A 24568-nucleotide genomic window follows, 5' to 3' on the forward strand; every position below is an offset into this window, starting at 1 on the left:
AGGGCTGTAATTCGGTTACTTCAATGGACAACCAAATAGAAAAAAATAACTGAATAGGTGGAATAAGGCCGATTTGAGGTGATGTCATCATTCATTTGTTAAAAAATGAGCATTAAAAACCACTCAGGGTTTCAAAAGTGCCCATAAAGAAAAAAAACCCGCTCATCGGTTTACTGGACTTTTATTTTATCACAGGTAAAGTATACATTTGATTTCCTGGAAAATCCCACAAATAATGGAAATATACATGTGTCCTAATGCATTGAATTTGAAGAATCAGAGAGAGAAAAAAAAAGAGTTATGAACCCTTTTACCCACTATAGTCGTTCAAGATCTGCAATTTTCATTTTTTCCAAGACTATATTTAATGTAGATCATTTTGGTTATAACTGTGTTGAATTCAACAATATGATTAGGCAAGTAAATACAAAGTGCACATTAAAAAGTAGAAAAAGTAGTAAAAGTAGTGTGGGGTCAGGGGAGCCATTTCACCAGGAGCAAGAAAAAAAACACATTAAAAATATTCAACTAATACATGTATTTTTCTGAAATCAACCAGAATTTTGTTAATCACTTTACTTGTTCTTTCCCGACACCAGTGCACCAAACTCCTGGATGGTTAGTTGCTTGTTCATGTACTGCTGAAGCTGATGATTTGTGATGTGGCCAAGACTCAAAGCATCATCAATGGAGAATTTTTTTCCTGACTTCCTATCATGGAGTACAGATGATTCTCCCTTAGGACCTTTGACTGTGATCTCTTCCCAGTCACACTCCTGACTTTGAAGGTTGACAAACATCTTCCAGTCAATCAGGCCAAGCTTAAAGGCTTCTTCTGGTCGCATTTCTTTTCCTGTGTCTGGGTCAATAACAACAATAGACCTACGTAGGTGACTTTCTCTCTGTTCTCTCTTCATTCTAACAGCCGACAGATTCTTTTGTAGCCTCTCTATCTCCTCATCTTTTTTAACGGTTATAGCACGGAGTTCTGCAAGTTCTCTCTGTAGAGAATCTAGCCTCAACTCCAGGTTCTTTCCATCTTCTCTAGGTGCAGACTCAGTGATAAGCTGAGTTTCTTTACTGGTGATATCAATCTCAGAACGAAGCTTGCGAATTTCATTCTGAAGTCTTTGGTTTTCTTGCTGCAAGTGGCTACTTTCATCTCGGATGTAATCCAACTCCTTAGTTGACTTGGTGTTGGAAAATTCAATTTCTGAGAGCCTGGAAGTGATAGCTACCAACTCTTGGTCAAGTTCTCTTTTTCTCCTTTTCTCCTCTTCCAGAGTTCTCTTCAGATTCTCAATCTCAAATTCAGCCTCTGGATCTTTCTCAACCTGGACTTTTTCTGTGCGGACAACTCTTTCCTTCACATCCATCTTCTCCAAGGTGACCTGCTGCTGGATCAGTGCATTCAGTTCTTTCTCAAGCAAAATGCGTTTGTGTCTCTCCTCATCCAGCTGAAGTTTTAGAATAGAATGTTCCTTTTCCTGTTGGGGATCCTGCTGCAGGACAACCTTTTGTTTGACAGTCACCTTCTCACGATTTTCTTTATCTCGCATCTCCAGCTCAGTAAGTCTGACGCGAAGCCTCTGGATCTCTATTTCAGCTTCGCGTCTTGCCTTACGTTCACGCTCAAGTTCCTCCAACTGCATGTCCATGTCTGCCTTCAGTCTTTGCAATTGGTAGAGTTCTGCTTTCAGATTATCCTTTTGTCTTTGTTCATTGTTAATATTTTGTAGGAAGGTTTCACATTCCGATCGAAGCAGAGCATCTTCTTCCATCTTCACTACTTCCTGCTGAACAAATTTTTCTCGGACTTGAGACAGATCTATCTTCCTCAATCTGATCTTTTCTTCTTGCGATGACCTTTCTCTCTCAAGTTCGAGGCGTTTCGATTGCTCATCAGCAAGTTTTCTTTTAAGCATCTCAACCTCGTCCTTAGTTTTTGGATCCTCTCTGTATTGGAGTACTTCATTGACAACCTCTTTGGTCTGTATTTGAGGTTTCATATCTTTCCATCTATGAATTTCATCATTAAGTTGGCGGATCTCCATTTCAAATTTTTCAGACTGGTGAGTTTTGTCAACAATTTCATTACGAAGTCTTTCAAGTTCTCTTTCAGTCTGTGGATCCGTCTTGTACTTTATTACCTCTTTAATGATCTCCTTGACCTCGACTAGAGGTCCCCTGTTCTTGAGCAAAGTCACCTCATCCTGAAGGGATCGAAGTTGCATTTCTGCATCTTTGTAACGCCTCTGTTGCTCAACAAGTTCAAGTCGTAGATTGGCTACCTCGTTCTCGGCCTTAGGGTCAGGGCGGACAATTTCCCGCATTTTCTCTTGGATCACAACCTTGGACTTTTCCTCCTCTAGACTTGCAATTTTCCTTTGAAGATCAGTCTTTTCTCGCTGGGATGATCTCCGTTTGGCCTTTTCATCTTCATACTGCCTCCTAAGGTTTTCTACCTCCCTTTCCAGGGCAGCATCTTTCTCTACTTTAAGCACTTCCTTGATGGAAATCTTTTCTTCTGCCATTGCCTTTTCCTTTTCTAGCCTGCGGAGTTTCTCTTGAAGGAATTTCAATTCATCTTCTAGTTGCTTCCTCCCGTCAGTTTCTTTTTGTTTTCTGTTTAGGAGAAGTCTATATTCTGTTTCAAGTTGTGGGTCATTTTGTACTTTTATGACCTCCTCTTCTTTAATTACTTCCTGCTCTTTGTTCTTTTCTTCGCCCAGGATCGTCACTTGCTTTTGTATCTGAATAAGCTCATTGTCTTTAATCAACTTCTGCCTCCTGAGCTCATCTAATTCTTCTCGAAGTTTTCGCATCTCCTCTTCTTGACCACGGTCTCTTTCAATTCTGAGAACTTCTTTCACCATGTATTGCTGTGCTCCTTCCTTGACCTCAGTTTCGAGACCACGCAGTTTCAATTTCAGTACCTCCAGGTCATTCTCCATGACATGCGTAAGACGACGCTCCTCTGAAAGCTTCTGCTGAACCTTATACACTTCCTCATCTAGCTGAGGGTCCGGGACTTTTTTAATTAACTCTTTCTTGACAATGGTATCCTGAGGCTTCTGTCCTTCTAGGACATATATGTCAGTCTGGATTATCTCTATTTCTTTATCCAACTGCTCTCTCCTCTGGATCTCATCTTGCAACTGCTTTTTGATTCTCCAGAGCTCCCCTCCTGGGGCAGTGTTAACCGACTGCAGATTTGTTGACTGGATCAAAGGAATATCTGGTTGCTAAAAAGGGAGTGCACACTATTATTTCAGCATTTGTGAAAGTATTTATGATATTACTTGAGTCCACTGTCATGTAAAACGTCACCTGGTTGAGAAGGCTATGAGCAAACTCAAGATTTTGCAGTCTTTGCTTGTTTAGAGTGTTCACCTCAGTGTATTTGGCCTCAATAACAGCTTCCTTAAAAGGGGGAGAAACACCATTGGAACAGCATAAAAAAATATTTAGTGTAAAACACACACACGCACACACAAGATGCCAATTTTTTTATATATATATATATATTTATACTATTACCTACACTTCTAATCAGTGCTAACTTTGCAGTCGCTCAAATAATGAATGTAGCCTTCAACCAAGAGAAGATGTCATCAGGTGGTGTCCAACTGTCACTGGGCGTTTCAACCCTAAACCACGCCCTCGAGTTGGTGGGCAGGCAGTGATGGCCAGTCACTGCCAATTTTCCTGGTCCCCAGCTAAACTCCTCTCTCCTACTCCAGAGCCAGCAAGATGCTCATTCTGCAGCCACCCTATGGGCAGCTACCTTCCTCTCCCTTCCATTTATACCAGAGCTGGTAATGTGTCCTAATGATATAATAATGTTGAGGATGTGTGTGTAATTATATATATATATATATATATATATATATATATATATACACACACACACACAGTCATATGCAAAATTTTGGGCACACAAGATAATTTTCAAGATTTTCCTTTATATATCATTGGTTGTTTGGATCAGCAATTTCAGTTAAATATATCATATAGCAGACAAACAGTGATATCTGAGAAGTGAAATTAAGTTCATAGGATTTACGGAAAGTGTGCAATAATAACTTCAACAAAATTAGGCAGGTGCATAAATTTGGGCACCCTTGTTGTTTTATTGATTTGAATAACTTTAGCAGTAATTATTGGAACACAACATTTTTTTGGTATGCTCATTGACCGTTGACCTTCATACACAGGTGAACACGAGAAAGGGTATTTAAGGGGGCCATTTGCAAGATGTTCTCCTCTTTGCATCTTCTCTGAAGAATGGCAACATGGGAGCCTCAGAACAACTGTATAATGACCTGAAAACCAAGATTGTTCAACATCATGGTTCAGGGGAAGGATACAAAAAGCTAGCTCAGGGATATCAGCTGTCAGTTTCCATTATGAGGAACATAGTGAGTAAATGGAAGTACACAAGCACAGTTCTAGTTAAGGCCCGAAGTAGCAGGCCAAGAAAAATCTCAGATAAGCAGAGGCAAACGATGGTGAGAACAGTCAAACTCAACCCAAATACCAGCTCCAAAGACCTACAAAATGATCTTGTTGCAGATGGTGTCACTGTGCATCGTTCAACTATTCAGCACATTTTGCACAAGGAGATGCTGTATGGGACAGTAATGCGGAAGAAGCCTTTTCTGCGCACGTGCCATAAACATTGAGGTATGCTACAGCACTTTTGGACAAGCCAGCTTCATTTTGGAATAAGGTGCTGTGGACTGATGAAACTAAAATTGAGTTATTTGGACATAACAAGAGGCCGTATGCATGGCAGAAGAAAAACACAGCATTCCAAGACAAACACTTGCTACCCATAGTGAAATTTGGTGGTGGTGGGGCTGTGTGGCCAGTGCAAGTACTGACAATCTTGTTAAAGTTGAAGGTCGCATGGATTCCAGTCAGTATCAGCAGATTCTTGCGAACAATGTTCTAGAATCAGTGACAAAGCTGAAGTTGCGCCTGGGCTGGATACTTCAACAAGACAACGACCCCAAACCCTGCTCAAATTTTACTAAGGCATTCATGCAGAGGAACAAGTACAATGTTCCGGAATGGCTATGTCAGTCCCCAGACCTGAATATTATTGTAAATCTGTGGTGTGATTCAAAGCGGGCTGTCCATGGTCAGAAACCATCAAACCTCTCTGAAGTGTAGATGTTTTGTAGAGAAAAATGGTCAAAAATACCTTCAACCAGAATCCAGACCCTCATTAGAAGCTATAGGAAGCGTTTAGAGGCTATTTTTTCTGCAAAAGAAAGATCTACTGAATATTGAGGACATTTTTCTGTTCGGGTGCCCAAATTTGTGCACCTGCCTACTTTTGTTTATGCAATTATTGCAAACTTTCTGTAAATTCTATGAAATTATTGCAATCTTTCTGTAAATCATATGAACTTCATTTCACTTCTCAGATATCATTTCTGGTCTGCTATTTGATATATTTAACTGAAATTGCTGATCCAAACAACCAATGATTGATAAAGGAAAATCTTGAAAATGATCAGGGGTGCCCAAACTTTCGCATATGACTATATATATATATATATATATATATATATATATATATATATATCATCAATATTCTTGGAAAAATGAACTACAGGATTGCTAAATTAATACAACATGCTTCACCTCTGCTTTGACTACCAGTGCAGGGGACTCCATTCTGCTCCGCTTGTAAGTCTGAGGTACAAGTCCATCATCAAGGTCTAAAATAGATCGGAACTTCTCTGTTTCTCCCTCGTAGTCCTATAAAGATCCATCAGAAAAATTACGATTATTAATTATTTCCATTAATGTAAACAATTTCTGATGTGACCAAAAACAAACACTTACTTTGATAGCTTGCTGATAAAGTCGACTATTTTTTGAAAGATTGTTCATGTCAGGTTCCTTTCTTGCAATATCTGATAATAGGTTCTATGGATAAGGAAGCAAAATAATAAATTATGCTTGGGGTTGTGTAATCATGCTTCAGAGAAAAAATGTTTTTTTTTCCAACAGTCAGCAAACTGTGCTTACCCTTTGATTTTTAAGTTTGATCTCAAGTTGCTTTAAGTCATCAGTTGCCAATGGTTCATAGTTTGGGATACGAGCAAGCCAGTTGTTCATGTTAGTATAGTCATTGCGGTAATTATTGTATGCCATCTTTGCTCTCTGCAAATTTTGAGACCTGTGACATTGTTTAAAGGAGAGTGATAAATGCATTAAATATAATACATTGAGTTCTTTTATAAATTTTTCTTTCTCAAAAAGCTTTGACCTGGTGTCGAGCTGATTGTTAAGGATATTGAAGCGCTTGTTAAGCTTCTGGACATCAGCTTCCTGCCTCTCGATGTCAGGACAATGCTCTTGGAATTTTATGGCCATTTGGTCAGCGCTGTTTTTGGCCAAACGCAGGTTCTGCTCAGTTTCATTGACCACTCCCCTCTTGGCTCTTAGGTCTGAGGCAATTTCCTGTCAGTGTACACAATATAGTCTGTTATTTTATGTAAAGAGCGACACTAAGACAAAAGCTACTGCTGACAACGGTTTAGAATCTCAAAAGGAAAAAAAGGTGGAGTAAATCCCTTAAACAATATATCACAGTAAATGTAGAAACAAAGTATAATCATACTGCAAGCTCGCGCTGTGTTTTCTCCAAAGACCCTAAGTCAGGAGGAGCAACATCCTCCCTAGCCAGCCTGTTCTCATAGTTGGACAGTGCAGTCTTTCCATTCTGAAGAGAGCCCTCCAGTTGGTTGGAATTCTTCATTCTGAGGAAAGTAAGGTTTACTGATTGTTTACTAAAATCTAAACCTTGAAGAGGAGTCAATAGAACAAAATCACATTAATAATTTTCCCATGATAAGTGAGATTGATTAGATGAATGATATGTCATACTTTTCCTGAGAGTATTGAAGAAGCTGCTCTAAGTAATTGTACTTCTTGTTGACATCATCTGCTTTACTGTGAAGGTAAGGAGCGCTGGCACATGTCGGGTTTGAGACCAAAAAGTTCTTTGCTTCTTGCACTTTGGAAGTTTTTTCTGGCTCAATTTTATGAATTGCAATGTCAATATCCTGGAGAAATGAAAAAAAGTGCAAAAATACAAGCATTTTTTTAAAATGTAAAAAAAAAAAAAAGTATTTAAAATAGCAGTGACAAACACATTTTGAATATATTTCATTTAGAGTGGAATACAACAGTTGCAGTACAGTAATTACCCTCAAATCCTGCAGGCGGTCACTGCTATCCTGCAGAGGCTTCTTCAGCTCCAGCGGTGGGCGCAGTCGGGTTTGAATAGCCTTCTCTTGCATATCCATGTCTCTGGCAACCTGATCGAGTCCAGCCATCAACTGGCGGCACTGCTGCTCCTGCTTGTCTGATGGCAGTTACAATACATTTTGCTGACTATTATTTCGTGGTCATTTCCAGTAACTTAGATGGATAGTTGCGTCATGCTTTGATTTGTGATATTGTGGAAACTGTAAGCCAGGCCCTAGCCCAGATAAGCCTTGATCTAATGACAAGATTTTAAAGGAATAAACCCACTTCCAAACTTGGATGCCGTATGTTAGGAGAGAAACAATCACAGAAATAACAGTAATGAATGTGCACTGTGGGGTTTGCAACCACTTAACACAAACAGCACATCACAAATGAACTATACACATTTTATTTTGCTTTTTTTTAATTGTCACAATAAGAAGCAATATTTGTTCAAACTGCTTTCTGAGTATACCAAGAGTGCCCTCCAGGTGACCAACATCCCATTACACAAAGTAGGATAGTATTTAAGATGATCTTTTGTGAGGTTGGCACAACTCAGTGCGTCTTTTTAGACCATCAGTAGCGGCAGAAATGTGAACTTATTCTTCTGTGGTGGGAATCTGGCCTTAGAGGCAGAGGAATAAAGCTGCCATACAGACAATAGTCAGGTAAAAGTCAGAATTTCGGGTTGTGGAACAATTGGAATTACACTTTTTGACGTGCAAAAGATAGAAAGAACAAAGTCGTTGATTGGATCCTGGTTTATTGCAGATAAATTGTTGGTAAGGAAAGGGTGGGGGTGATTTAGAAGTCATTAGTACATTTGGTATAGAGGAAAGATTTTTGGGGGGACAGAAGCTGGTGGACTTTTAACCAACACAAATGGCTTCAGCCCGAACTTATTTATTTTCTAGAAGAGAATGAAACACGTATAATGATTGAGATATCCAGGAAGTTGATTCTAAAATTAAGATGGGAAATTGTTACCGACTTGAAAGTTGTGAAAGCTGGGAATAAAATGTCGGGTTTACCTGCCCCACCACTGGATTTTTTCAGCTCATCAAAGCGCTTCAACAATCCTGCTTTGCTGTCTCCCATTTTGTGCTTGAGAGCATTTTGTTGACCAGCCAAGCTATTGTGTTAAGGCAAATCATTGCAACAGTTAAAGCTCTATATCATGATTCCAACGTATATTAGGAATTTGTTAAACAATACTAACTCACTTGTCAGCAAGGGCCACTGCTTCAGGGTCTGTCGGGGGAATAATGAAACAGACGGCTGGAGCAGTGAATTTTTGGCCTGCTGCGTCCTTCACATCCCACTTGGTTCCATTGTTGCGAAGCAGAGTGTATCTGTTCCCTCGAACAATTTGCCCCTGCACCGTTTCAAAACAGGTCATTAAATTATAGGTAGAAACTCTCTAAGTCAGGGGTTGGGAACTTATGGCAAACCATATATGGCTCTTGTCGTGAGTACATATGATTAGAAGATAAAATAGACATTGTGTAATTACTTACTTTCAGAGCAGATTGTCGCACGTGCAAAACCAAGACAACACTGACAGAATTAAAGGCACGGTCAAGTATATATGTAGGACACATTTTTAACTACTGTTTACAGTCAAGATGTCGCACCAACTGACCCATTTTGGTTATAAATTGCAAAATAATCCTTCATTACGTTTAATGAAGCCCCATAAAATCTATATTAATTGTTGAGATATTTTATGATGAAAAGCCACATAACAAACTTCAAAACCTGGAGAACAGGGTTCTCCAACCTTTTTGAGCCCGAGAGCAACTTCAAGGGCACGGAGTAACACATAGGGCACCTTGATAACGCACCCCCGAAACAAGAACTTTCGTTTAATTAATTGATTAATTTATTTTATAGTTTACTGATTTTTTACCTGGTAACTGATTTTTAATATATAATAATTATACAGAATGATTCAACAAGGTAGGAAACATATAAACTAACTCTTATAAACAACATGTAATTTTTTATTTCTTCTTACCTTTCCAATTGTTTCGATTACAAATGCTCAAAATGAAACCAAAAAAAAATGGTCACAACATTTTTCAGAAAATCACCTTCAATTTTTCATGATGCTATCATCAGTTTCAGTTTCATAAACTCTTTTCAGTTTTTGTACAAATGATACATTTTGTAGGAACAAAAAAAATATTTTATTATTTACATAAAACAATTTTACTAATCACTAAAGGTGCAGCCATTAAAATAAAACATTTTAATCTCAGTAATACATTTTTAACAGTTTTTCAATATTTGAATTCCATCTCTGCCATGGCACTAAACTATTGCCACCAACAACATTGTCATTTGTTTGTTTGCCTCTCAAAGAACCTCCCAGTCTGAAAATGCCTTCTTCCATCCACTTTACCAAAAATGGTGTGGCTTTAAAAGAGGCTACGGTTGCTTTATGAGTTTTTTTTTTTTACTGGCCTGGTAAAAAAAAAAAAGACTGTCCTTTGCCCAAAGTTGGATTCAACTCGTGGGCCTTTTCTGTTAGTGGTGCGCTGCCGAGTGGGTAATTACGGTATGATGGAAGCCTTTGTGACAAGTGCTGAAGTGGCACTCCACTTTGCTCCAGCCACAGTTGCTCTGCAAATAGGACACAGAGAGTTTTCTTTCACATTAATTAAAAAAATAATTCCTCCTTCCATTTTGGGTTCTTCCTCGATCCGCTTTGTTTATGTATGTAGAAATCGATTTGCACTCCTTCGCGACGTGAAAATCAAGTCTGCGATTGTCATGCGCGCTCACCTCTGCCTCGTGTTACGTCACCCTTCTCAGATTATCAAACTCTGCTACTTTGATTTTTTGTAAAGTTTTTTTTAGATATTTTTCATACTTATAGTTTTTAATTTATCACTGCAAATGCAATTCCCCCCCAAAAAAATCGAACCACAATTTAATCACATTTTAGAAATTGATATTAGGTCTATTTTTCTGTTTCTGTCTATTTTTAGAACGGGCCCGTGGGAACGGGTTTGGCGACCCCCGCCCCATAAGCTTTAGCAAAGCACCTACAGCAATTTGAAAGGGTGAACATGCCTCTTTGCCCAGCTTAGTCTGCAAAATACGCAAGACTCACTATTCTCCATAGCAATATTTTTCACAATTTTATAAAATAACTTTGAAAAAGGCTGTGCACAAACGTCTCCCATCCAACCTGATTGAGCTTTAGACTTATTGCAAAGAAGAATGGGCAAAACTGCCTAAGGATAGGTGTGCTAAACTTGTGGGATCATATTCAAAAAGACTTGAGGTTGTATTTGCTGCCAAAGGTGGATCAACAAAGTATTAAGCAAAGGCTGTGAATACTTATGTAAATGTGATTTCTTAGTTTTCTATTTTTAATAAATTTTTAAAAAGTAAAAAAAAAAGGAAAAAAAAAAACTTTTTCACATTGTCATAATGGAGTATTTTGTGTAGAATTTTGAGATAAGAGATTAAATTAATACAATTTGGAATGAGGTTGTAACATAACAAAATGTGGAAAAAGTGAAGCGCTGTGAATACTTTCCGGATGCGCTGTATATATATCAGTGTCTTGCGAAACTATTTGTCCCTCTTGAACTTTGTGACCTTTTGCCACATTTCAGACTTCCAACATCAAGATATAAAACTGGAATTTCTTGTGAAGCATCAACAATAAGTGGGACACAATCAGGAAGTGGAACACACTTTATTGGATATTTTAAACTTTTTTAACAAATAATAAACAAAAAAGTGGGTGTGTAAAATTATTCAGCCCCTTTACTTTCAGTATAGCAAACTCTGTGCATAAGTTCAATGAGGATCTCTGAATGATTCAATGTAGATCTAAATGACTAACGATGATAAATGGAATCCACCTGTCTGTAATCAAGTCTCTCTATCAATGCACCTGCACTGTGATAGTCTCAGAGATCTGTTTAAAGCACAGAGAGCATCATGAAGAACGAGGAACACACCAGGCAGGTCCAAGATACTGTTGTGGAGATGTTAAATGCTGGATTTGGAAACATTAAGATTTACCAAGCTATAAACATCCCAAGGAGCACTGTGCAAGCAAAAATGATTAAATGGAAGGAGTATCAGACCACTGCAAATCTACCAAGATCGAGCCGTCCTCCTAAACTTCTAGCTCATACAAGGAGAAAACTGATCAGAGATGCAGCCAAGAGGCCCATGAACACTCTGGATGACCTGCAGAGGTCTACAGCTGAGGTGGGAGAATCTGTCCATAGGACAACAATCAGTCGTATACTGCACAAATCTGGCCTTTATGGAAGAGTGGCAAGAAGGAAGCCATTTCTTAAAGATATCCAGAAAAAGTGTCATTTAAAGTTTGCCACAAGCCACCTGGGAGACACACCAAACATGTGGAAGAAGGTGGCACACAGGAAAGTTCGATTTCATGACCTCAAAACTGTGCCGCACACGCCCTAACCACTGCGCCTTACACACACACACATATATATATATACATATATATATATACATATATATATACATATACATACATATACATATATACATATACATACATATATATATATACATACATATATATACATACATATACATATATATACATACATATACATATATATACATACATATACATATACATATATATACATACATATACATATATATACATACATATACATATATATACATACATATATATACATACATATACATATATATACATACATATACATATATATACATACATATACATATATATACATACATATACATATACATATATATATATATATATATATATATATATACATATACATATATATACATATGTATATACATATATATATATACATATATATACATATACATATATACTGGACTGTCTCAGAAAATTAGAATATTGTGATAAAGTTCTTTATTTTCCGTAATTCAATTAAAAAAACAAAAATGTCATACATTCTGGATTCATTACACATCAACTGAACTATTTCAAGCCTTTTATTATTTTAATATTACTGAATTTGGCCTACAGCTTAAGAAAACTCAAAAATCCTATCTCAAAATATTAGAATACTTCCTCAGACCAAGTAAAAAAATAATTTTATAACAGCAAAACTAAATCAAACATTTGAAAATGTCCATTGATGCACTCAGTACTTGGTTGGGAATCCTTTTGCATGGATTACTGCATCAATCCGGCGTGGCATGGAGGCAATCAGCCTGTGGCATTGCTGAGGTGTTATTGATGCCCAGGATGCTTCGATAGCGGCCTTCAGCTCATTTGCATTTGCAGGTGTGGTGTCTTTCATCTTCTTAACTATACCCCACAAATTCTCGATGGGGTTCAGGTCAGGGGAATTAGCAGGCCAATCAAGGACAGTGATGCCATGGTCAGTGCACCAGTTACTGGTGGTTTTGGCACTGTGGGAAGGTGCCAGATCATGCTGGAAAATGAAATCCTCATCTTCATAGAGCTTTTCAGCAGATGGAAGCATGTAGTGCTCTAAAATCTCTTGGTACACAGTTGCATTTACTCTGGACTTGATAAAACACAGTGGACCAACACCAGCAGCTGACATGGCTCCCCAAACCATTGCTGACTGTGGGAACTTCACACTGGATTTCAAGCAACTTGGATTTTGCTCCTCTCCAGCCTTTCTCCAGACTCTGGCGCCTTGACTTCCAAATGAAATGCAAAACTTGCTTTTGTCTGAAAAGAGGACTTTAGACCACTCTGCAACTGTCCAGTGCTTCTTCTCCATAGCCCAAGTCAGACGCTTCTTCCGTTGTCTTGAGTTCAGAAGTGGCTTGACCATGGGAATACGGCTATTGTAGCCCATTTCCCGGACACGTCTGTGAACTGTGGCTTTTGATACCTGGACTCCAGCTTCAGCCCACTGTCTTTGAAGCTCCCCCAAATTCTGGAAGGGGCTCTTCTTCACAATTTTGTTAAGGCTGCGGTCATCTCTCTTGGTTGTGCAGCGTTTCCGGCCACATTTTTCCCTTCCAACAGACTTTTTGTGGATATGCTTTGAAACTGCATTCTGTGAACAGCCTGCTCTTTGAGAAATTTCTTTTTGTGTCTTACCCTCCTGATGGAGGGTATCAATGATGGTCCTCTGGACAGCAGTCAGATCAGCAGTGTTCCCCATACTTGTGATTTAGTTTACTGAACCAAGCTGAGTGTTTTTAAGGCTCAGGAAACCTCGCAAGGTGTTTCGAGTTAATTAGATGATTCAGGTGATTAGTTGAATAGCCTACTTGTATACTTTTTCATGATATTCTAATATTTTGAGATAGGATTTTTGAGTTTTTTTCAGCTGTAAGCCAAAATCAGCAATATTAAAATAATAAAAGGCTTGAAATAGTTCAGTTGATGTGTAATGAATCCAGAATGTATGACATTTTTGTTTTTTTAATTGCGTTACAGAAAATAAAGAACTTTATCACAATATTCTAATTTTCTGAGACAGTCCAGTATATACATATACATATATATATATACATATATATATATATATACATATATATATATATATATATATATACATATACATATACATATACATATATATACATATACATATATATACATATACATATATATACATATACATATATATATATATACATATATATATATACATATACATATATATATATACATATACATATATATACATACATATATATATATACATATACATACATATACATACATATACATATATACATATACATACATATACATATACATATACATATACATATACATATATATATACATATACATATATATATATACATATATATATATACATATACATATATATATATACATATATATATATACATATACATATATATATACATATATATATATACATATACATATATATATATATACATATATATACATATACATATACATATATATATACATATACATATATATATATACATATACATATATATATATATATATATATATATATATATATATATATATATAAAATTTTGCAACATTAAAATGCAACAAATCCTATAGAAAAGGAATACATTTTATCATTATATGAACTTGAACAGTTCTGAGGTCGTGGGAACCTCCTGTGTGGGTTCAAATCCAGCTAGCGGCCTTACTGTGCGGAGTTTGTATGTTCTCCCCGTGCTTGCGTAGGTTTCCTCCGGGCACTCCGGTTTCCTCCCACATTCCAAAGACATACATTTCAGGTGGATTGGCCGGTCCAAATCGTCCCTAGATGTGACTGAGCGAGTGAGTTGTCTGTCCCCATGTGCCCTGCGATTGGCTGGCAACCAGTTCAGGGTGTCCCCTCCCCACTGCCCGGAGATGGCTGGGATGGGCTCAAGCACCCCCGCGACCCTACTGAGGATAAGCGGTGCAGCTAATGAGATGATATGAGATGAACTTCTTTGTGTGCGTTCCATTATGTAGCAGAAACTATTTAACGGTTGCTCGTCCTCTCTGCTAAAGAGAAAATCGCATGTTCTTCTTTGCATTGAATTTCTATCCATCTACCCTAGTCATATCCCTCAAGAGGAGTGACCGACAGCAAGACAAACACAAACAAAAACAAAGAAAATAAAAAAGGGAAAAAGTAGCAAAAAACACACATTTTTTGGACCATGGCCAACCCAAATGCCCAAACACCCAAACAAGTTAAGCATCTCGGCACCCAAGTTGGTCATGAAACGGGACACAAAAAAAGCGGCCATGTCACTCGGGTCAGGGTGACACAATACACTCATCTGTTCAACAGCAGGGCCTGACAGCTTTTACTGGTTTACCCCTGCCGCATCATACAGGTGCCCAGCCCATCCCTTAGAACGCGTCTAAACCAGTGTTTTTCAACCTTTTTGAGCCAGGTCACCTTTTTGACATTGTAAAAATTTTGCGGCACTCTACTAACCAAAAATGTTATACAATGACACTGAACAGTACGTTTAATTAAAATATAATTATAATTTATAATACTCCCATTTTTTTTACCACACAGACACTTGACAATGACGTAATAATTGCAGAAAATGATTCATAAATGTTTTATAAAATTTTAAAAAGTGACATTTGATTGTTTCTCACGGCTTACCTGACGATCTCTCACGGCACACTAGTGTGCCTTGGCACACTGGTTGAAAAACACTGGTCTAAACATCCCACTATCCTTTTACAACACCTCTCCACTCATTCCTATCACCAACGAGAGCTCTAGCTTTTACTATATTTAGACCTCTTTCCTGCAGTGCACTCATAACACCATCCATCCATGTCAATCGCAGTCATCCTCTTGGTCTCCTTCCATTTACTTCTGCTCTGTAGACCCTCTTCAACATTCTCTCCTCATCCATCCTCTCCATGTGTCCGAACCAACCGAGTACTCCCTTATCCACACTCTTGCTCAGTTCTACTACTACTCCAGTTCTGTCTCTCACAATTTCATTTCTCAATCTATCCAATATTGTCACTCCAAACATACTCCTCAAACCTCACACTTCATCTAAAAAAAATTTAATTTCCTTCTCTAATCTGCGTTCAGGCTCCAAGTCTCTGCACCATACAACACAGTCGGCACAATCACACTCTCATACAGTCCCCTATTGACAACCATACTCATACTCTCTTGTTGCTCATCACTCTCCTCAGAGCACCCAAAACCTTGCTTCCTTGATTCACTCTGTGCAATACCTTGCACTCCATTCCACCACATCACAACCCAAGTACCTAAAGCTTTCAACTTCTTTCAGCACCTGTCCATGCAACCTTATTTCTAACACCATGCCCACTCCATCACGTGAACACTTAGTCTTACTCTTCCCAACATTTACACATAACTTACACCGATCACACACTCTTCAAAACTCCATTACCAACCTTCTCAATGTTTTCTCAGAATCAGCCACAAGTGCTGTGTCGTCTGCAAACAACAACTGACTTATCTGCCACACCGTTCCACTGTTATCCATCATCTCTACACCTCTGCCAAATACTCTTGCATTCACCTCTCTCACCACACCGTCCATGTACACATTAAACAGCCATGGTGACATCACACACCCCTGTCTCACACCAGTTAACCCAGGGAACCACTCACTTGTCTCACTCCCTACTCTTACACATGCTCTGCTGTTCACATAAAAACTCTTCAATGCTTCCAACAACTTTCCACCTGCTCCATAGATTACCATCACCTGCCACAACTCTATCAACTTTGTCGTACACCTTTTCCAAGTCCATGAAAGCCGAATAAACATCCTTACCTTTTGCAAAATATTTCTCACACACCTGTCATACTGCAAACACCTGATCCACACATCCTCTTCCTTTCCTAAAACCACTCTGCTCCTCAATCACCAACTCATTCGTTCTTCCTCTCACTCTCTTAATCAAGACTCTTCCATACAGCTTACCCAGCACAGACAACAAACTGATACCTCTCCAGTTGCTATATTCATACTTATCACCTTTACCCTTATACAATGGCATCACATATGCACTACACCAATCAACAGGAACCACAACCAAAGCATACATTAAACAAGTGTACTAACCAGTCAATCATAGCCGTGCCACATTTTTTCAAGCATTCAGCATTGAATATGATTTTCTTATTCTTTATTCTAAATCAAGAAAGAGAAAAGTGCAAACTAAACACACATATCAAAGGCAAAATTGTATCAACCGCCATTTCACAGGTTATTGAAATTATTTTTAGATGTTTACCAACACACTGTTCTAAACTTTGTACCAATTACTTTCCTAAAAGACAAGACAGCATGCAGACCTACCTCATCTGTGTCAAAATCGCAAAGTGATTCCACAGGGAGAAGTTTAGCCGTGTTCTCCCGTCTGTATTTTAGGGGCAAAACTTGCAGGCCACGCTTCTGAAGAGCCTTGACACGATCATCAAAGTGATCCATGGCCTTGGATTGGTCCTATAGAGGCAAATAAGTAAATATTTTAGCAAACTGTAGATGATTGTGAAACATGAGCAATCACACCCAAAATAACTTACATCCAGCTCTCTAATCAGACCCTCCACCTGGTACACATCCTTAAACTCAGGATTGTACTTTTGCTTGACCTCCGTGTCCAGGCGCTTCAGGAGGTCCTGGGTGTCACGTGCCTCCTTGTGATACTAATCAGAAACGTGCATAAACATTAAAACGTTCTGTTAGACAATATGATTTTTGTGTAGATGTCAGCATGATTGAGTAAGTGTGATCATCTATGACCAATGTTCCATCTAAGCTGCGCTGGTGCTCAATTATTAGAATTGACAGAGAACGCTAAGCCACGCCCACAATAGTTACGGTATCCATGTATCACACACGGAGCAAAAAGGGCGGCCGAAACAACTGCAAGTGACTCTTTAGTCGCTATTCCTGATAGCATAGCCATATTATTTCTTCTTTATTATGCAAACCTATCTCAAAAGACAGAGAAAAGGATCTCACTTATATTCATGGCATCATGGTGTCCAAAGACGCTAATAACCTCGTAAAATGGATGCAAAATGATGGCAATCTATGAGGAAGTCAGAAGCCCTGTACCAACTACACATAGAAATAGATTGAGATTTGCGAGAAATAATGGTATATAGAGGACATAATAATTAACCCGTTTAACTTTAATTACGAAACGCCACCTGTGCTTCCATTTGTTTTGGTCATATGCTAACGAGGGCGCTGTGACAATACTCAAAGAAAGTGCAAGCAGTGTAATAAAAATAAAACACTTAGTGCCGAACAAATATAACTTTTTTTCAATTCCCATCGATCCTATGCACATTGAGTTGATCGTGAAGTCGCTAGTATGCCATGCTTGTCTGTGATACAAAATGACCCGGCTGTCTTGTGCCTCGCTGTTTGATTGGCTGAAAACAAACCCTGTTGGATCTGTTATTGCGCACTGTCCAGACCTTCTTAGCGCACAAGAAAAGCTATAATATAAGGCAAGAAAAACAAAGCAACAAAAAAGAAGTCAAAAACAAGGAAAAAGGAAATAACGCATAAAATAAATAGAAAACTAACAAACAAAATAAAAAAAGGCGAGAAAAAAGGAGTAAAAAGCTAAAGAAAAGAAACAAAAAGTTAAGAAAAAGAAAACAAAAAAGAAAAACATAAAGAAAGAAAAGTTAAAAAAGAAGAAAAAAAACAGGAAAAGGATACGTTATGGGGGTCTCTTTTATCGGTTTTGTGTTTACATTCAAATAATTTGCAAATTATCGTTTTTGCCAACATTGTCCTTCCACTAAAAAAGTGTGATCAAATACAGTTTAGTATGGTGCAACCAACTAAATAAATCCACCAAATGTTAGAATTATTTAAAAAAATGATACTTTAAAAAAAAATGGTAAATTTATGTCATAATTGGAGGAAAAATAACGTGTGGGCCGTGCAACCTTTCCAATAGTGCATTAGTCAATTCATTAAAATTTGACAAATATTATTAGCATTGCCAAAAACTCAACATGTAACTTGATGTCAGTTTGGAGCATGTTTGCCAATTATTTGGTTGACACTAGGGATTGATGTTGCTGACTTTTAGTCCAAGCTTAGAGTGAACATTGTCTATGACCCAGTGTCAAATTATTATAATCCTTATTTATGGTCAGTGTCTAACCTTGTGGTACTCATCCATGTGTTTTAGGTGATTTTCCTCACAGATGAGCAGATTCAGGTACTCCTTCCAGTCAGCATGAACCGCTTCCATATGAGCCTGGGGAAAGAGTTATTCATTAACAACAAAGATGTATCAATTTGGTCAATAAATGCGGTATATTCAATTGCAATATTTTACTTCAATAACATTTGACCCTGGATGTTTTGATGTAATCAACTTTTCTCCATCTTCATTAAGCTTTGTTATTGTTCCCTCCTTGGATTCCAGGCATTTGCCGATGAAGTTCTGTTTGGGCAAGAGGGTGAGAGTTACTATAAAATAAAATATATGAATTATACAATTTTCTCACATGAGAGTGCCTTCCAAAAAGGATACCATACTTTTATTGTTTTATTCATACTATTGTTTTTTTGTAGACAGACAGACGGACGCATAGACGGACACATTGACAGAGAATTAGACGGATACATAGATGGATACGTAGACAAATTCTGGCCATTCAGGCATCCCCCCGGGTGGGTACCTCATACTGCCTCTGGCGGGCAGGGTAGTCTAGGTTGCCATCACTCCAGTCGTAGTTGATTCTCTCATCAGCTTGCTGGTCCATCCAGTAAAGCTCATTGGTGCAGCGTTGCATGTAGTCACGTAGACTCATCAGGTGACGCTGGCGATCACTGGAAAGGGCCTAGAGAAAGGAATTTAAGATAATTATAATAATAGGTGTTCTTCCACATTAGCTGTCTAAATGCAATTTTAATTGTGAGACAGAATGTATGTCACTTTAACTACCAGCAGTTTGTTGTATTTCATCTGAAGACCACTGACATATTCCTGAAAGTAAAGAAAAAAAAGATAAGAGGACGACATTTAATTTGCCTGAAATAAGTATGCTTGTTTATTTGCTACCTTATCACCACCAGCAGAAATGTGAGGAGCCAAAGCCTCTACTTCACTATGGAAGATGTTATGCTCCTCCACATCATTTTCCACAGTTGGCAGGTCCTGACCGAAGCCCTTGTTGCTAAGATTGTCCTAGGAAACCACATGAAAATAAAAATCAAACCTCACTCATGTACATTGTAGTTTATTACTGGTGTAGAGTATTAATAGCATGTATCTTAAGTTTCAACACAAAGATAAATATACAAAGATAATATAGAATACTTGATATAAATATACAAATGTAGGATTACTGTCAATTTGTTTTGGGAACACATTAAATTTGTTTGGCTCGTATTTAAAAAAAAAATCAAAATCTTGCCAGTTTTTCGTCCATCATGTTTCCCCAGTTGATAGTGGGTACTCCCTCAGTGCGCATGAGATGGTAGATGCGGTCATGGTCCTCTCTCAGTTTATTCACTCTCTCACGGAGCTGCTTCATACTGTATACCAACACATACAAACAAACACATGCATGCATGCTCAATAATTCAGCCATTTAGTATATGATAGAATATTAAGACAATTTCTCACTCTTGTTCTATCATTTCAGCTTGAGGATGCTGAAGCCGCTTGGCGTTGACAGCATCTTCATCTAGGCCTACGAGCAGCTCCAGTGAATTGAGCAGTCGCTTGTTGGTGTCCTCCTGATATAGTGGTTGCTTGCCCTCGTTGATCTTACTCACGTCCTGCAGCAATGACAGAGTGAAAAAAAAATATATGTACTCACAATGAATTCTAGGGATCTTCATTTTACTTCCAAAATGAAATGTTAAGTGTTTTCATTCCAAATGTGACCAATCCTCCACACAAAAAAATGCATGTTTTCTTTTTGTTGAGATTTTTCATCTCATCTCATCTCATTAGCCGTACCGCTTATCCTCATTAGGGTCGCGGGGGGCTGGAGCCCATCCCAGCCATCTCCGGGCAGTGGGCAAGGGACACCCTGAACTGGTTGCCAGCCAATCGCAGGGCACACAGGGACAGACAACTCATTCGCTCATTCACACCTAGGGACAATTTGGACCGGCCAATTCACCTGAAATGCATGTTTTTGGAACGTGGGAGGAAACCGGAGTGCCCGGAGGAAACCCACGCAGGCACGGGGAGAACATACAAACTCCGCACAGGAAGTCTGGAGCTGGATTTGAACCCACGACAGGTTCCCATGACATGAACTTTTGTATTCCTTTAATCAAATATGACGTTGCCTTAACTCTTACTTCAGTTACCAATTGGGTTTGTTTCTGTTTTTTTTTTAACTAAAACATCTTAAAATCTCAACTTTACTTTAAATTTATCAAAATACTAACCGTCTCATTTTTATCTAGTGAGCATTACATTTTTTTGAAATATAAGTTTCTTTTCTTTGTCTGGTGCACATCACCAGTATACATAAGGAGAGCGCTGTGGCCACCTATTTGTATTCAATACAAAAGTATAACGCAAATACCATTACAATTGGATTGTGTTTTGGATTAAGCTGGGATGATGCCAATATGAAATGTTTGAACTTTGGCTTGATTAATGACCTTACAATCTGCTTTATTTTTTCTTAATTTGGACGTCCTTGGAACCCAAAAAGTCACAACTTGCTCCAACACCCACCAATGTGACTAACTCACAATTATTAACACAAGGATATCAAAATTCGAGTTCAGTTAAAATCTCGCTTTTGTATTATCAATATTAAAGTGTTAGGTGTAAAGATGCCAGTACCTTATTAAGGTTCTGCTCCACATCATAGATGTTCTTTTCCACTTTATCAGCATTCTTTTGCAGCTTCTCGATCAGAATTGTCAATTCTGTAGACGTTACACTAAAATAAACAGAACCAGAGAGAAAACATTAGTCATTTTAGTAGAGCATTCAATGATTTGAGAGTATCGGTATTTATTTCCTGCTTTCCTATCAGCAAAATAACAGAAAGCCAGTGGACTTAATAATTTTGAATTAATTCATGAAAATAGTAATGTGTGATTTTATAGATGTCAAAAAACTGATTAATCTTGTGCTGTTACAAATATTGTGGAATACTATGTTGTCTAAGTACCCTAAAATTTAACAAGCTTTATTCTGGCACTTATAGTGTATGCTTAAACGCATTGAAATTTGACCTTGAAGTTTGATAAATTGTAATTTTTTTATCCTTGCAGTAACTGTAATGTAAGTCAACTACATAAACGTACAAAACATATGGATATCCCTAAACCATCAATCTCCAATGGTTGTGTACTACATGAATGCCACTTTTTCTCTCTATGGAAAGCCCCACCATACTCCTGGCTGCCAAGTCAATCACTACAAGCACTTTATGGACTTTTGCACACATTGCAAACATAGCAGTCATAGTGATAGGACAGGGTGTGTCAGCTCAAAGATAGGAAAGAGACAAAAACAAGTTTGACAAGTTTTGCTGTCAAGTTTCGCGTTCTTCCTGCCTTCATAAGAAGCATTTCAGAAAACTCATTACTTATGCATCGTGACATTTATTTGACATTGGATCTGATTGTAATCACTTTCAACCAGATCAGTACGTAGCACAGATGAGACAAGTGCTTTTGCTAAAAGTTGTGGTGAGTTATTTGGTTGGTATTAACATTTTAGAGGACCAAGTCTCGAGAAGAAGAGGTAAGGCTAATTAGCCATATCTACAGGTTTCTTTGAGCACAAATAAAGGTTAATAAATGCTTATAAGTTGTTTCAGTCCTAAAATGTTAAAATTTTGATAAAGAGATTCATATTATTACACCCCTCACCCCTGTATATATGTTAATGGTTTGCATTATTACAGTATACTAACAAGTGAACAGCATTCAGTGACAATATATGCATGTTTGTGTGTTCGGCATGAAATGTCTATGTCATTTTAAAACTAGGGGGGGGGGGCTTAATAGGGAACAAGAGGCCCAAATCAGCCCATTGAAATCATCATGGGGTTGGGCGATGGTGTCATTTGTTGTGATCATTACTCCTTTATTGGCATCTGTTACCATGCACACTTGTTGGGAAAGCCCTACATCGTTTGTAGTACTGTAGTTGCAGTTGCCAAACTGCTTTTACGTAGGTCAACAATGACAATGTTATAGGAAATGCATCACCGAACACATGTTCATATAAAAACTGTTGATTGAATTGAGAAATTTACACTTTTAGAAAGTATGAACTGTTGATTGAATTGAGAAATCTACACTTTTAGAAAGAAGGTCCTTATGCAAAACAGTACCATTTCCCCCTAACATTGTATTTGCTATAATGTTTGCTTACTCTACCACTAATACTCAAAATGTCACTATCTTTTCCAATGTTGCTTTTTTGGACTGACAGACATTCAGATATGTAAGAATTTCTGGTTTACTGCTAATTGCCATTTATAGTTGCCTGCAGATTATTGTCAAGACATAGTAGCAACTTTTCAAAGTTGACTACTGCTATTACTATAGTTGATGAAAGAAAATGTCTGAAAATTTAGCTCAGAAAAATTCCAAATACCACAAGGCAGAGGTTGGTGGCTTCGTGCTGAGATACGTTAAATTATTGTGGGAGAGGCTGCAAGCATTTCTCATTGTGATACTGCTGAATACCTATCAAACCAGTTACCACAACTTTACAATAGTGACACACCCTTACTTTAAAAAAAAAAAAAGGACAAATCATGCAAACGGTTGAGGTGGCATTTTAATATTCACATTGTCTTTTTTAGCACTAAGACATTTTTTTATCTTTTTTTTAACATACTTTTGGCATGGACTGACGGGACTTGTCCCCACGATATAATGTGATCACTTTAAAAAAATATATGTCCTCGCTCAGACCAAACTTACGCCTTTGGAGCAATAAAAAAAGGGGAAAACTCATAATGAGTATTCAAATTAAGTAATTCTAGGCATCAAACAAACACTTTAAAACAGAGGTCTCAAACTCGTGACATGGAATCTGTGCTGCCCTTTGATACTTTTTGTGATCAAGGACTATACAAATAAACGTGAAATGACTTCATTATTTCCTTTTTTAGATCTTTCATTAAAGCAAAGGCTAACAAATTATATTTGAGAACAGGAAAAGCCATTTATCAGAGGTTTTTTGTGGAAGACCCGTTTTGGTTCCATCTCACCCAGACCCTAGCTCTGAGGGCCCCCAAGTAATTGAAGTCTGAGACCCCTGATTTAAAACAAGTTAAAGTTGTACTATCATTAGGTAGGTGAGTGTTTAGTGTTTCATATTACCGAGTTTGCTTGAAGGCATCTTAGAACATCGTCATGAAAGATTTTAACCTTAACTTCAGGGATAAACATTTGTCAGTTCAAAAGGCCACTTACGTTTGTTTGACCGGACTTACGACCGGACTTTTGCTTGATTTCTTTGTCCGATTCATGGTGACAGGTGAACCTGTCGTCGGCTTTCTGTCAGACACCAATGCCAAAAATGGGCTCTATTTCTCCCGGTGTTCATCCGTCGCCGCCCGCGTGCGATTGCTGAATGTCAACTGTGTCTACACACCCTTTACTTTGTCCACGCCTCCCCTCCCACACTGCTCTCATTACCTGCACAAACCACACCGTTGACTTGTTGACAGCCTGCAGCAGCAAACAAGGCGTGGTTGAATGCATGATTTCAGGTGTTCGCACCCAAAGGTGCTGGCAAACGTACACGCTCATGCACGGGTACACTGCAATTGCACTGGATGAGCCGGTCCATCTGGAAATTAGG

At 38.0% G+C, this 24568-nt stretch overlaps 1 protein-coding gene across 1 annotated transcript; it reads right to left on the bottom strand.

Moving 5' to 3' along the window:
- Positions 1–165: 165 nt before the first annotated feature.
- Positions 166–24373, bottom strand: ppl (periplakin). The gene is made up of 22 exons (XM_088331185.1): positions 24178–24373; positions 21578–21677; positions 20393–20547; positions 20181–20301; positions 19826–19951; positions 19709–19750; positions 19443–19604; positions 19097–19204; positions 18920–19015; positions 17310–17432; positions 17083–17229; positions 8499–8650; positions 8307–8407; positions 7230–7387; positions 6907–7085; positions 6641–6779; positions 6287–6480; positions 6046–6196; positions 5860–5943; positions 5656–5772; positions 3331–3423; positions 166–3245 (listed from the first exon to the last, which is right to left on the bottom strand). The coding sequence occupies exons 1-22, from the start codon at positions 24231–24233 to the stop codon at positions 576–578; spliced, it is 5274 nt and encodes a 1757-aa protein (XP_088187311.1). The 5' UTR covers positions 24234–24373; the 3' UTR covers positions 166–575.
- Between the last annotated feature and the right edge of the window lie 195 nt (positions 24374–24568).

Source organism: Urocampus carinirostris, chromosome 1 (assembly GCF_059441175.1).
Source record: "Urocampus carinirostris isolate Australia breed hairy pipefish chromosome 1, RoL_Ucar_1.0, whole genome shotgun sequence".
Taxonomy (NCBI): domain Eukaryota; kingdom Metazoa; phylum Chordata; class Actinopteri; order Syngnathiformes; family Syngnathidae; genus Urocampus; species Urocampus carinirostris.

Excerpts from the sequence above, each read along its gene's own strand:
- ppl (XM_088331185.1), bottom strand. The coding sequence starts at position 24,233 with ATGAATCGGACAAAGAAATCAAGCAAAAGTCCGGTCGTAAGTCCGGTC. Across the intron at positions 17,433-18,919 it reads ACATGGATGAGTACCACAAG|TATCACAAGGAGGCACGTGA; the intron begins GTTAGACACTGA and ends GTTTCTGATTAG. Across the intron at positions 6,481-6,640 it reads AAACACAGCGCGAGCTTGCA|GAAATTGCCTCAGACCTAAG; the intron begins GTATGATTATAC and ends GTACACTGACAG.